Raw genomic sequence first — 14,738 nt, 5'->3', positions numbered from 1 at the left:
AGCCATGGGGTCAGGGGTGACTTGCCTTACCTGATCTTTACAAATATTTTCTGGCTGGACAAGGAGTGTTTGCACGTCGATGGCTTCGTGGGGATGATGGGGATTCTGCCACAGTGTTAGAGACGGCTGTTTTGGGCTCTTATGAGAGCCTTCGTCTTCTTTTGCATCGGGGTTCAAAGGCTGACTTTCCTTTGACGGGTACGATGCGTTCCACCATCAAAGATTGGGAACGTATGCGGGCGCTGATGGAGCCTGGAGCGACTGGAGTTTCCCCGGCCTCCCCCCTGTGGTGGAGTCCTAAATTTTATCATTTTGCCTCGATTCCTTATCCTGTTCTCTGGGTGTCCAGGGGGGTCAAAACGCTGGGTGGTGATACATCTGGTGGAGAATTTCGTCCCTTTGATGCCCTGAAAGCATGATTTAATCTGCAGAATCAATATCTATTCCGCTATCTTCAGCTCTGTCATGCTTTTCTGGCACAGTTTGGTTCTCCCCATGTGGAGATCAAAGCATCTGCGTTGGAGACTGTTGTGCAGGTTGAGGATATGTGGAAGCCTCTCTCTAAATTATATAAGGAGCTGTTTGTCACTACCCCCTTAGTAGTGCGTAGGTGTAGAGAACGGTGGGTGGAGGAGATGCCGGACTTAGATGGTGACGATTGGGATGATATGTGGTCTTCCCCTTTCACTTACTTGGTCTCTGCAAGGGACCGTCTGATTCACTTCAAGTTCTTGCATAGGATCTATTATATGCCAGCACGATTGGCTCGTATATATCCGGAATCCTCTACTGAGTGCTGGCGTTGCTCATATTCACCGGCGGATTTTGGACATATCTTCTGGCGTTGCCCAGTGGTTCGGGATTACTGGACTGCTGTGCTGGCCTGTATTACGGAGGTGGTAAAAAATTTGGGTTCCTAATTCTATTGAGGTTTGTCTACTGGGGTTGGTTGATGGATTGGCCCCTGCGAGAGCCCTTCTTACGTTGGTCAGCTTGCTCCTCTTTTATGCCCGTAAGGCCCTGCTCCTGCACTGGAAGAGCCCGCTGGCCCCCACCGTCCTCTTTTGGAAGGCTACGTATCTCAGCAGGGGATGCCCTCGCAAGTTTGATAAAGTATGGAAGCCGTGGATGGATTCTCTGGCCTCGACCTCTGCGGAACAGTTGTAAGGGTCATAATGTCATTCTAAGCTGGGGTGGATGTGGGTGTGTTTTGTTGAATGCTTTTGTCGCCTGTCTGCTGCGCTGACACTGAAAATTTCTCTCTGTTTACTTTATATATTCTCTTTTTCTATAATTAGGGACCATGCTAATATCTGTTGTTCGCTCTCTCTGTTATATCTCTGCACCATAGGCCTGCTACAGATGTGTTGAGACGGCATTGGGGTTTTTTCTAGCCTCTTTGAGGTGCTTTGTCAGAATAATGGACCTGCTGGGTGGAGCCGTGGGTGGGGGTGGAGTTTGGGTGACCTGTTGTCACTTTTTCTTTTATGTATATGCCTGTGTGGCACTGTTTGTGTTGGTATGTTCTTGTTTAAAATGCAAAAATCTATTAAACAGAAATTTACAAAAAAAAAAAAAAAACAGCTAGACAGTGGATTGGACTGGAGTCAATGGTCTACTGCTGCAGTTGGGTACTAACTGCAACTACTGCAGTTGGGTACTAACTGCAACTACTGCAGTCAGGTCAAAACTGCTAGAAAAAAAAGCTAGACAGTGGATTGGAGTTGAACTGGAGTCAAGTGGACTACTGCTGCAGTAGTGCACTCACTGCAACTACTGCAGTCAGTGCAAAACTGCTAGAAAAAGGTAGACGAAAGCTACACAGTGGATTGGAGTGGACACAACTACTACACTTTTCAAAACTCCCAGTTAAGTAGAAAAATATTATACTGCAGAAAGCATAACATTTCAGCATGTCCATGATCACCTGTTAAACGGCTTCTGTTTTGTTCATATAATGCTGCCACTTCTTTAACATGCTTAACCACTTGCCGACTGCCTAACAACGATTTATGTCGGCAGTCAGCCCCTCACAGGCAAAGTGACGTAGTACTACGTCGCTAGCCTGTGAGGCTCTAGGGAGCGAGCGCGCGCCGCTGGAGGCACGCTCCCGCTCGCTCACGGACCCGATGTCCGCCGGTCACTCGCGATTGTCGGTTACATCGGGAGAAAGGCAGGCGGCTAATGTAAACAAAGCCGCCTGTCATTCTCCCCTGCGTAACAGCACAGTTCATACGGTCCTGCTATGTAGGACCGTAGATCTGTGTTGTTACATCACAAGCCACATCCAATCACAGTAGGAATCACGCCCCTAGGGACACACTTAACCCCTCCTTCTCAAAGTTAAACCCTTCCCTGCCAGTGTCATTTTTACAGTAACAGTGCATATGTATAGCACTGATTAATGTAGTAATGTCACTGGTACCCCCAAAAGTGTAAAAAATGTCAGTCAAGGGTCCGATCTGTACGCCGCAATGTCGCAGTCCCGCAAAAAAAAAATCGCAGATCGCCGCCATTACTCGTTAAAAAAAAAAAAACTATAAAAATGACAATCTTTCCCTTAGCAATAACTTTTGCGCAAACCAATCAAAATACGCTTTTTGCGATTTTCTTTTTTTACCAAACATACAGTATGTAGCAGAAAACAAATTGGCCTAAAATGTTAAAAAATTTAGATTTTTACATTTTTTGGGGGGGGAATTTCATATAAAAAAATTTGAAAAATATTGTTATTTTTGCAAAATTGTCACTCTTTTTTTGTTTATAGCGCATGATCAAAAAATCGCACAGGTGATCAAATACCACCAAAAGAAAGCTCTGTTTGTGGGAAAAAAAAGGACGTCAAATTTGTTTGGGTACAGCGTCGCATGACCGCGTAATTGTCCGTTAAAGTCACGCAGTGCCGAATCGCAAAATAGGCCCTGGTCAGGAAGGAGGTAAAATCTTCTGGGGGTTAAGTGGTTAAAAGGAGAGGAGGACAGAGGAGCAGAGAGAGAGAGGTGTCTTCTAGCATGGGAAGCAAGTCTTCTGTAGCGTGCCTCATTTCCTTTCCACCACTGAAAAAGGATCACTTCGTCTGTCAATTACTGGTTCCTTAATCCTTGCATCAAGCCCCGTACACACGTACCGATCGTCGGCATACAAATGTTCGTCTTTTCTCCCCGGGATGTCGGTGTCTGTTGAAAAGTGCAAAGACAGCACAAGGACAGCACAAGAATTTTGTCTGCAGACTTCAGCTGACTGCAGAAGTGATGTCATGTAATGGTTAACTTTCCCTGTGTTTTTTATTTTCTGAGCATGCCCAGTCTTGCAAATCTGCGGTCTGTCGGCCGAATTCTGTACTGACAGGCGAACAATCGTCCGTTCTGGTGTCTGCAGACAAAAATTTTCATGTTTGCAAGAAAGACTTTTGTCCGCGGATTGTGCGCAGACATCTGTCGGAGGCACCATACTAACACGCATACAATCGGCAGATCTTTCGTCCGCCGACGTTTGTATGCCGACGATCGGTACGTGTGTACGGGCCTTTACTTTTGTATTCAACTCCAATTACCTTTTTGTACATCCGCTGTCAATGAAGTGGCATGTAAGAATCATTAATGACTCGGTTTTTCCTGACGACTAGCAGTCAGTCATGAATGAGAGTGAGTTGCCAGCATTCTCTGGTTGCAGCATAGCCTTTACTTTCTCAACGACCTTTTGGTGAATCTTTTCCAGCATTTCGGTTCGATGATACTTCTCATTCTTGAGTGTGTAGCTTGGCTCAAGTATGGACATCAACCGCTTAAATCCTGAGTCAGACACCATTGTAAATGGCTGGATATCAGTGACAATCATCTCTGTGATTACTCTGCCCAGCAGTTGGGATCTTCCATCTGTATCTAGACAGATACACCTGTTTTTTTTCAGAAACATATCTGTTATTGTTTCCTGGGATAATGGAGGAGGTATTTCTAAGTCACATTGATATTCATTTTGTTTTTTTCTGTGCTGCATGATATAATTGATTATGAGGAACTCTTAGATGGGCCCAAAGATTTGACGTATTTTTGTTTTTTGCAGTTACTGATCCCATGCTTATATTGTTTGTGCATGTGTTGCACACTGCTGCTTTTCCTGGAAATGATTGAGACGAGAAATAGTCCCAGACCACACTTTTACTTTTTCTGTCCTCATCCATCTCCATTTCAATTTGAAAGAGACAAAAAAAGTTTTAAAAAAATGTCTGGCTGGCTGCTGGCACCTTGCCCTGCTCTGGGTGGCTTGCTGGCACCCTGTTATGGGTCGGTGGCTAACGCCTGGCAGCGGGGGTGGCTTTCTGGCACCCTGTTGTAGGTCGGTGGCTGACGCCTGGCAGTGTGTGTGGCTTTCTGGCACCCTGTTGTAGGTCAGTGGCTGACATCTGGCAGTGTGGGTGGCTTGCTGACGCCTGGCAGTGTGGGTTTGCTGGCTGGCACCCTGTTGTGGGTCGGTGGCTGAAGCTTGGCAGTGTGGGTGGATGGCCTGGCACCCTGTTGTGGGTCGGTGGCTCACGCCTGGCAGTGTGGGTGGCTTGCTGAGTTGCTGGCATCCTGTTGTGGGTCGGTGGCTGACGCCTGGCAGTGTGGGTGGCTTTCTGGCACCCTGTTGTAGGTCGGTGGCTGACGCCTGGCAGTGTGGGTGGCTGGCTGGCACCCTGTTGTGGGTCGGTGGCTGACGCCTGGCAGTGTGGGTGGCTGGCTTGCACCCTGTTGTGGGTCGGGGGCTGACGCCTGGCAGTGTGGGTGGCTTGCTGGCACCCTGTTGTGGGTCGGTGGTGGCTGACGCCTGGCAGTGTGGGTGGCTTGCTGGCACCCTGTTGTGGGTCAGTGGTGGCTGACGCCTTGCAGAGTGGGTGGCTTGCTGGCACCCTGTTGTGGAGTGGCTGGCTGCTGTCACCCTGTTGTGGGTCGGTGGCTGACGCATGGCAGTGTAGGTGGCTTGCTGACACCCTGTTGTGGTGTGGCTGACTACTGTCACCCTGTTGTGGGCCGGTGGGGGCTGATGCCTGGCAGTGTGGGTGGCTTGCTGGCACCCTATGGTGGGTGGCTGGCTTGCTGGAACACTGTGGTGGGTGGCTGGCTTGGTGTCACCCTGTTGGGGGTGGCTGGCTTGGTGTCACCCTATTGTGGGTGACTTGCTTGGTATCACCTTGTTGTCGATGGCTTGCTTGCTGGAACACTGTGGTGGGTTGCTGGCTTAGTGTCACCCTGTTGTGGGTGGCTTGCTTGCTGGAACCATGTAGTTGTGGGTGGCTGGCTTGGTGTCACCCTGTTGTGGGTGACTGGCTTGGTGTCACCCTGTTGTGGGTGGCTGGCTTGGTGTCACCCTGTTGTGGGTGGCTGGCTTGATGAAACACTGTGGTGGGTGGGTGGCTGGCTTGATGAAACACTGTGGTGGGTGGCTGGCTTGATGAAACACTGTGGTGGGTGGCTGGTTAGATGGAACAAATTTGGTGGGTGGTTGGCTTGCTGGAACACTGTGGTGGGTGGCTGGGTGGCTGGCTTGGTGTCACCCTATTGTGGGTGGCTGGCTTGGTGTCACTCACCCTGGAATGTTGTGGGTGGCTGGCTTTCTTGAACACTGTGGTGACCGCCCGGATGGCTGGCTTGGTGGGTGGCTGGTTTGCTGGAACCCTGTTGTGTGGTGGGTGGCTGACTGCTGGCACCCTGTTGTGGGGTTGGTGGCTGGATGCTGGCCTGGCACCCTGTTCTGGTGTGGGTCGGATGGCTGGCACCCTGTGGTGGGTGGCTGAGGCCAGGGCCTGTGGGTGGCTGGCACCGGGACCGGACTACAGCTGGCTGCACACAGCGTGGGGAGGCGGTCTTAGAAGGCAGAACGTGTGCAGCGCCTGGTGAAATGACGTCACATATGCGCCGCGCAGGCGTGGAAAGTGGTCTTGGAAGGCAGAATGTGTGCAGTGCAACATACGCAATGACGTCACGAAAATATCGGCAACTTCAGAGGCCGATTCCGATATATCGGGGAAAGTGCATATCGGCCCTCGATATATCGGCTTTGCAGATAATCGGTCAATCTCTAGTAAGTACTAATTAAAAAAGGAAAAAGAACCAAACGTGCCTGGGCTGGAAACCATGTGTTGTAAAAATTAACAAAATGTTAAGAAAAAGTGTGAGAATGAAAAGTGAACATACCCCAATTACCGTAAGTAAAAGTAGATGCCTGTATGAGCCATGTGAAGTTGATATCCCTGTTATCTTTCAAGTGAAATGGAGCAAAATAAATCTTCATACCTGCAACCACCTTATATCCCCAAGACTATGGGCAGATCCAAAGCCGGCATCATGCAAACCGGGAAAAAAGGGGAGGAGACGGGAAGGAACTCAACATCTTGCAAAAGCCGGAAGTGGAGCCATATCACCCAACCCTCCTCAATCTGCGCCTAGATGGAAAATAAAGCCGCCCACACATCGTGGCATCGAGAGGTCACGAGCCGGGCAGGCAAGCACCAGACTTCCAATCAATATTCTGGAACTCGGAGAAAAAAGCTTTGCTTGAGTCACTGGACAAATCGTCTGCAGGGATGTCCAGTTCGAATTTAATCAGACAATGCCACGGCCGTGTTTTAAGTCTATCATCAAGGGGGCACCAAGAGTGTCCTGGCGGCCCGGGAGGTGGCTGAGATCTTAATATGGGCAGAATATTTTGTTCCAGCCCTCTCCTTCGTGCATATACCTGGAGTGGAGAACTGGCAGGCGGATTACTTAAGTTGTTAGGTGTTGCATCGGGGGAATGGTCTCTGCACCCGGAGGTGTTTCACCTGTTGTGTGTCTGATTGGGGAACACCTGATGTAGACCTGTTAGTTTCTTGGCTCAACAAGAAGGTACAGAGGTTTGTAGCCAGGTCTCCGGATCCTCTGGCCGATGCCACAGACGCGCACTGGTGGCTCCTTGGGGCCAGTATTGGCTGATCTATGCGTTTCCTCTGCTGAAACTTCTGCCAAGGCTTCTGCGCTGAATAGAGGTTGAAGGGATTTGTTATTTTCGTGGCCCCAGACTGGCCTTGCCGGTCTTGGTATGCAGATCTGGTAGCGTTGGTCCCTGATGCTACTTGGAGACTTCCTCTTAAGGAAGATCTGTTGTCTCAAGGGCCAATCTTCCAGCCTGTTTACAGTCGCTGGCTTTAATGGCGTGGCTGTTGAAAGCCAGGTTTTGAAGTATAGGGGTCTTTCTGACTCAGTGATTCCTACACTGTTGAAGGCTAGAAAATCTACCTCCAGGAAGATTTACCATCGTACGTGAAAATCATACATCTCATGTTGTGAATCGATTAGGGTGCATCCACGCTCCTTTTCAGTGGCTAGGATATTGGCTTTCCTCCAAAGAGGGGTTGAGCAGCGGTTGGCTTTGGGCACTATTAAAGGCCAGGTATCAGCTTTGGCTGTGTTTTTTCAATGCCCTTTAGCTACGCATTCTTTGATTCACACTTTAATCCAGGGAGTTCGTCCTGTGGCTCCTCCGATACGGTTCCCATTACCTCTGTGGGATCTAAACTTGGTACTGTCTGTCCTTCAAAAACCTCCCTTTGAAAACTTAGGGAGATTCCTCTGCTTACAGAAGGTAGCCTTTTTGGTGGCTATTACCTCTGTCCACAGAGTGTCTCAATTGGCGCTGTCCTGCCGTTCTCCTTCTCTGGTTGTCCACAGAGATTAAGTGGTACTTAGACCTAATCAGTCGTTTGTTCCTAAAGTGGTTTCTGATTTCCATTGAATGAAGACATTATGCTGCCTTCACTCTGTCCTAAGCCCAAGCATTCCAAGGAAATTGCCTTGCATTCTTTGGCTGTGGTTCGGGCAATTAGGGTTTGCCTGATGAGTACTGAGTCTTTCAGGAAATCAGACTCTCCTTTGGTCCTCACGGAAGGACCTCGGAAGGGATTGGCTGCATCTGCTACGACTATATCCAGATGGATCAGGCAGACGGTGGTACAGGCGGGTTTCACTCAAGGGTCAGGTTCCACCTTAACCTGTGAAGGTGCATTCTGCTAGGGCGCTGATTGCCTCTTGGGCCTTTCGCCATCAGGCGTCAGTAAAATAAGATTTTGGTCGTCTGTGCACACATTCTCTAAATTCTACAAAGTAGATGTGTTGGTATCCTCGGATGCTTCTTTTGGCAGTAAGGTTTTGCAGGCTGCTGTTTAACCACTTGCCGTCATATGACGTCCAACAGGATAAAGCGCTCTGTGCGCCCCGGGGGGGGTGCGCAGAGTGGCAATTGGTGCTGCGGTGTGTCACTCTGACTCACCGCATTTCCGATCTTGGTAAAGGGCCTACTGATGTTGGCTCTTTACCATGTGACCAGCTGTGTCCAATCACAGCTGGTCACATAAAAAATAGGAAGAACCGTTGATTGGCTTTCCTCAGTTCGTGCCTAACAGGCACGAGTAGAGGAGAGCCGATCTGCAGCTCTCGGGGGGTCTGTGCTGGTAATCAGAGCATTGATTACCAGTGCAGACCCTTGGGGGGTGCCACTAGAGCCACCCATGGCCACCAGGGATGGCGATCAGGGAGCCTGCCAGTGCCCTCCCCATCAGTGCTGCCCACCATTGCCATCTATCAGTGCTGCCCATCTTTGCCATCTATCAGTGCTTCCCACCAGTGCCCATCATTGCCATCTATCAGTGTCGCCTATCAGTGCCCACCAATGCTGCATATCAGTGCTGCATATTAGTGCCGCATATTAGTGCCACCCCATCAGTGCCTGTCAGTGCGCAAAAAAGAAAAAACCTTGCGGTGACCAAATACCACCAATGAAAGCTCTATTTGTGGGGGAAAAAATGACATAAATTTGGTTTAGGTACAGTGTTGCATGTCCGCGCAATTGTCATTCAAAATGTAACAGCGCTAAAAGCTGAAAATTTACCTGGGCAGGAAGTGGGTGTAACTGCCCTGTATTGAAGTGGTTAAAAGAGGATTTTTTTTTTTTATCTTTGAGGGTGTATGTTGTTTCTAGGTGAGCTCCAGTTGTTCCTGATTGAGCTCCATGTTACCTGGTTGGCTAAGTTTAGCCTTTGAGGAATTATGTTCTTTCTTTTAGTTGTTTTAATAATAACTATTTTATATGCTTAATTACAGGTGGTCTGCTTTAGATGGGAAAGATGACCCAATAAAAGCCTCAAAAAACTCTGTTTTCGTTAAAGTACTTCAAAAGTTATTGGATGAAGGTATAAAAAAAGGCAATTTTTTTTTCACATGATCCAATTTGCATTGTAGATGCTTGTGCAAACAGGAGCATTCATTATTCCATGAAATGTTATCAGGTTTTGATAGATCATTGTTACCTATATACCGTGTTTCCCCGAAAATAAGCCTGGGTCTTATATTAATTTTGGCACCAAAAGACACAGTAGGGCTTCTTTTCGGGGTAGGTCTTATCTCCTTACCTGCCTTTCAGGATACCTCTGTGTGAACCTAGTTTAGTGTTTGTAAAATGCTAGAATCCTCTTTATGACTGTTTTATATAATGTCCAGTGTGTTTTTGTAATCTAATAGTCTGAAATACGTTCGGTACAGTGCTGCTCAGCTCATCTCCTGCTCTGCTCTCCTCTACTTCACTTCTCATACCGTAGCTGTCAATAGGGGATCTCAGCCCCTCTCCTTAGAGCGGGTCACAGAAGCGCCAAGCATTATATTAGAATAGTGTGAGATGCCTTCGGTGCAGCGCCGCTCGGCTGATTTCCCACTGCTCTTCCTTCTCTTCTCCCCCGCTGGGGGCCACGGAAGTGCGGAGCGGTGCTGTAACAAAGGTATTTCACACTATTATAATATAATGCTTGGCACTTCTGTGACCCGCTTTGAACACTGCAGAGGGGAGGGGCTGAGATCCCCCACTGACAGCTATGAGAAGAGGAGAAGAGCAGAGCGGGAAATCAGCTGAGCGGCGCTGTACCGAAGGTATTTTACACTATTATATTACAGAAACACACACTGGACATTATATAAAACATTATAAAAGTGGATTCTAGGAATTTACAATCACTATATTGCAGCCCTCCCCGAAAATAACAGTAGGTCTTATTTTCAGGGTAGGTCTTATTTTTGGGGAAACACAATATGTCAAGGAATATGAAAATCCATCATTTCGTATTCATGCTATGTGCCTGGTGTACCATGTATGAAAAAGTATCTGGTTCTTAGTTGTCTTAATTCCTTCCAAATCTTTAGTGCACAGCCTCTTAGGTGCATGTGCAGAAAAATTCCCTTTCTCGATCGTTCATCAACAGATGCAGCTCCTTATCTTCATGGCTTATATAGTGGAACATAGATATCAAATCCTAGTCGCTCCCATACAAAGCTACCCGACAACTTAGCTTGTACAAGTTTTGGAACCTTCTCCTTTATTGAACAACTCACACAGTTTATATACAGCATGGACATCCCCCTCCTGATCAGATTACCCCATCAGGTCAGGGGTTACCTGATTACATTATCAAATGCAGATAAAAAATTGTATACAGAAATAGAATTAACCTGAACTAATTCTATTCTGGACAGAAACAATATGTGAGTTCATTAACAAATAACAATGGGACAGACAGGCTTAACAGAATACACATCACATCTTAATACACAGACAATAGGAAGGAACCACCAGTGACAGACTGTCCGTCTCTGACATTGAAGAACAATACACATTATCAGAAGTGTAAACACAGAACCCCCAGTAGATAACAGGTGAGTATATCAGTATATACAACGATGTGTGGAAGACAGGTGGCTGAGCTGTTGTTTGCATCTGTTATAAGTCTGACTGTGTGAAGCCGTCTTCATAGGTTTCTTGAGATAAATATTACTGTCCCATTTGAAGTAATCTAAACCATATTCTCAGTTAAGAACCTGTCTATCACTCCCAGTGACGGTGAGTACCATCACACACGTCTATGTGGGCTGTCTCTACAGGCATAACCCCTCAGACTCTGCTCTCATCAAACAAGTTTGTTATGCCTAGGGTTAGGAACAGGACCTAGCTGGGACTTCAGTCTTAGCTGTAGCTGTAAAGTTTGTGATTTTTTTTTTTTTTTTAGCTAGTTAGTTCCCGAGGACCAAGATCCAGAGCAACTACAAGCCGGCTGCGGTTTCGCTTTGGATAATCTAGATCCTTAAGGTCTCCCAGCCTGGCCAGCGAGTGTGAGCAGGTTATAGTCCAGAACTAGGGCTCGCCATGACAGTGCCTGATGGATGGAGACAAGCCTGCGTGTGGACAGTCGCGCTGGGACGCATCGACCTGAAACACCCTGAGTCGCAGCTTCCCTTTGGTTGACAGCACCCCCATCACGGGTGGGAGGTGATCTGTTTCAGAGTGGCGCCCACCTGGTACCATGGTATGGTGAGTTAAATTGTCCCCCCCCCCCAAACACCCTAAACGGTCGCGGGGCCCCTCCCTGGAATGGTCGGACCTTAGGGGCTCCCTCGGTTCCCTTGCACCCCAGAGGACTAATTTGGTGTACCCCTTGGCATTCCCCTACCCCTAGCAGGTTTTTCCTTTGGGGGGGGTGGCAATAATGTGGCCGTTATGGCGCTTATTTAACGGAGGTGGATTGTCCTGAGTGGGTCCCGGGCTAGGGACCTTTTAGATGCCTATTGTTCTGGGACCCCTTGGGGGAGTCCTGGAGACCACATGGCGTGCCAAGGGGGGCCGCCATTTTCCTGTGGTTCATGATCTCGGTGTTCCCAGTAGTTTGCATGGGCAGCCATTTTCTATACTTCCCTATTGAGAATGTATGAGCGGCCATTTTCTTGAGGTCAGTGGGATGGACAGGCATGCGGCATGGCTTGTAATGATAGAGGCAGAGCTTCTTCCTCTTCCTTTGCAGACAGTGTTAGTTTCATTTTTACACAGATCAGGCTGGATGCTTCTCTGTGGTCTGGTAACATTCCCGGGTTTCCCTGTGGGTTTTTTCCTCTTCTGCTCTTAATACATAATAATCAGGGATTGTAATAGCGGTGGGACCACGTTTGTCGCGGTCTTAAAGGGACATTACACAAAAAAAAAATGTATTTGAGCAATTGAGTCCCAGGATAAAAATTCACCTGCAGACCCCCTGGAAGCGACTGCGGGGCCCTCCGGTTCACAGACGCAGCCAGAAATTGCAGGGTTTTTTTGCAAAGCCTGGTGTCAAAAGTGGATTTTGTCATTTCTGGTGCTGCCAGCCGCAAACGCCCTCTGCCCTCACATCCATCGGCAGGGTCTTCGGATTCTCAGACAGATATGGTTGACGCAGACCACCTTGAGGGGGTCGGTGTCTTCACATTCTGACATTCAAGAGAACCTGTCTTCTTCAGCCGCCGCAGCAGAACCCGCATTGGTGGAAGCCCTGATAGTGTCTGTGCAGGAAATCCTAAAATTGGCAGATGAACCTACAGCATCAGATATGCAGATGTCTTTTGGCTCCCGCAAATCCTGTAAATCAGGCAAGGTATTCCCCTCTCCAGAATTGTTTCCTACTATTGTGGATGAACAATGGCGATGCATTAAGCACATGTTGGTGGTGCCTAAGCGTTTTGCACGCCGTTATCCTTTTGCAGAGGCAGTGTCCAATAGGTGGACTATACCACCCAAAGTGGAGTCTCCGGTGGCCAGGTTGAGTAAAGCGGTGGAAGAGTCTCCAACCTTTCCGGATCCCATGGATAGACGGGTGGAATCCTTGTCCCACCATTTACATGTTGTAGCAGGTCACATGTTAAAGGCTACCTTTTGTGAATATTTTAGTAGCGCAGACTACTACTGAATGGGTGAAGTTACTGAAAAGTAACTTGGAAACGGTACGGCTTCCCCCTGCCGTACTCAAACTATAAGACTAGTTGAACCAAGCCCTGGTGTTCATGTGTGCTGTGTCCCTGGACTCAGCTTTGTTGGTGGCTAGGACGTCAGCAGTGGGATTTCTATTAGGCGCATAGTATGACTAAAACGCTGGTCGGCTGACCAGGCTTCTAAGAAGGCTGTGACTGATCTTCCTTTTACAGGGGAAAGGCTGTTTGGATCCTCCCTGGACGAGTTGATCACAGGTATCACGGGGGGTAAGAGTGCTAATCTGCCCCAAGCCTCTAAGGGCAAGGCGCCGTGTACTAGGCGGGGGCCTTCCTTTACTGCTCACAAACATCTTTTTCGTGCCTCCGGGTCACCAGAAAAAGGTAAACCGTTTAGGTCTTCTGGGGGTTCCAAGAAGCCATGGTCGGGAAAATCCGGCCAATCTGGACCTGCAGACACCTCAGTTGCATGAACGGGCGCCTTCACCCGATTCTGGGGTGGGGGGGACATCTCCAATTCTTTCAGGAACCTTGGACCCCCTTGATTAAGGACAAATGGGTTCACAAACTGATCTGATTAGGATACAAGATCGAATTTCCGGTCTTGTCCATCGGACAGCTTTTTCCCGTCTAGTCTTCAATTATCCCCAGTCCGGTTAAGGGACTTTCGAAGGGCGGTACACGACTTGCTGTCACAAGGAGTGATTGTGCCGATTCCCGCTCAGGGACATTTTCATTGGATTTATTCAAACCTATTCACCGTGCCAAGAAAAGAAGGCAAGGTGCATCCCATCTTGGACCTCAAGGCTCTGAATCGCTTTGTGTGAGTACAGAGGTTTGGGATGGAGTCTATCCAAACGGTAGTAGCGTCTCTGCACCAGGGAGACTTCTTAGCTTCCATAAATATCACGGACGCATATCTACTCACCCCTATCTACACTGGACACCAGCGATTTATTCGCTTTGCGGTAGCAGAGGAGCATTATCAATTTGTGGCGTTACCCTTTGGTTTCGCCTCCACCCCCTGAGTGTTTACCAAGGTACTAGCACAGGTATTAGCACTGCTCCGCCAGCGGAGGATTGCGGGACTGGGCTACCTGGACGATCTCCTGTTGGGAGCGAACTCTCATTCAGCCTTGTTGGGAGATCTGACAATCTCGGTCAGAACTCTGCAGGAGTTCGGTTGGAACATCAATTTCAATAAATCCGCGCTGACTCCGGTTCGGAGACTGGATTATCTGGGCTTGACTCTGGATTCAGCCTTGGCGAGGGTTTTTCTTCCCCCGGACAAGCTGCAAAAGTTGCAGGGGGGGATTCAGTTGTTGTAGAGTCAAAACTTCCGATAAATGTTTTGGAGCTCAGAGCGATAAAGCTTTGTCTGAGTCATTGGACGGCTCGTCTGCAAGGTTGTCTGGTTCGGATCCAATCAGACAACGCCATGGCTGTGGCTTATATTATTTACCAGGGGGGCACTAAGAGTGTCTTGGCAGCCAAGGAGGTGGCAGAGATTCTGGCCTGGGTGGAAATTTTTGTTCCAGCCCTCTCTGCTGTACACATTCCAGGTATGGAAAACTGGCAGGCGGATTACCTGAGTCATCAGGTGATGGAGCAAGGGGAGTTGTCCCTACACCCGGAGGCGTTCCACCTCCTGTGTGTTCGGTGGGGGACTCCCGAGGGTCAATCTGTTTGCCTCTCGCCTAAACAAAAAGGTTCAGAGATTCGTAGCCAGGTCTCAAGATACTCTGGCTGACGCCACAGATGCACTGGTGGCTCCTTGAGGTCGGTTTCGGCTGATTTATGCATTTCCCCCATTGAAACTCCAGCCGAGGCTTCTGCACAGGATAGAGGGGGAAAACATTACGGTCATTCTGGTGGCTCCAGAATGGCCTTGCCAGTCTTGGTACACAGTCCTGATAAGGCTGGTCACCGATTCCCACTTGGAGACTTCCTCTC

The 14,738-nt window shown here is 48.6% G+C and overlaps 1 protein-coding gene across 2 annotated transcripts in view; it reads left to right on the top strand.

Moving 5' to 3' along the window:
- The window catches only part of NUP133 (nucleoporin 133), an 899,557-nt gene that overhangs the window by 871,969 nt on the left and 12,850 nt on the right, over window positions 1-14,738 (top strand). For both annotated transcript variants that reach the window (XM_082249111.1, XM_082249110.1), the window contains exon 24: window positions 9,114-9,202. In XM_082249111.1, the coding sequence (XP_082105237.1) occupies window positions 9,114-9,202 (89 nt within the window). The remainder of the gene's footprint in view (window positions 1-9,113; window positions 9,203-14,738) is intronic.

The sequence above is a fragment of the Pelophylax lessonae genome, assembly GCF_965119305.1.
Source record: "Pelophylax lessonae genome assembly, chromosome: 3".
In the NCBI taxonomy this organism is placed as follows: Eukaryota; Metazoa; Chordata; class Amphibia; order Anura; family Ranidae; genus Pelophylax; species Pelophylax lessonae.
Note: the sequence above shows the minus strand (reverse complement) of the source record. Positions and strands in the feature narration are given on the sequence as shown.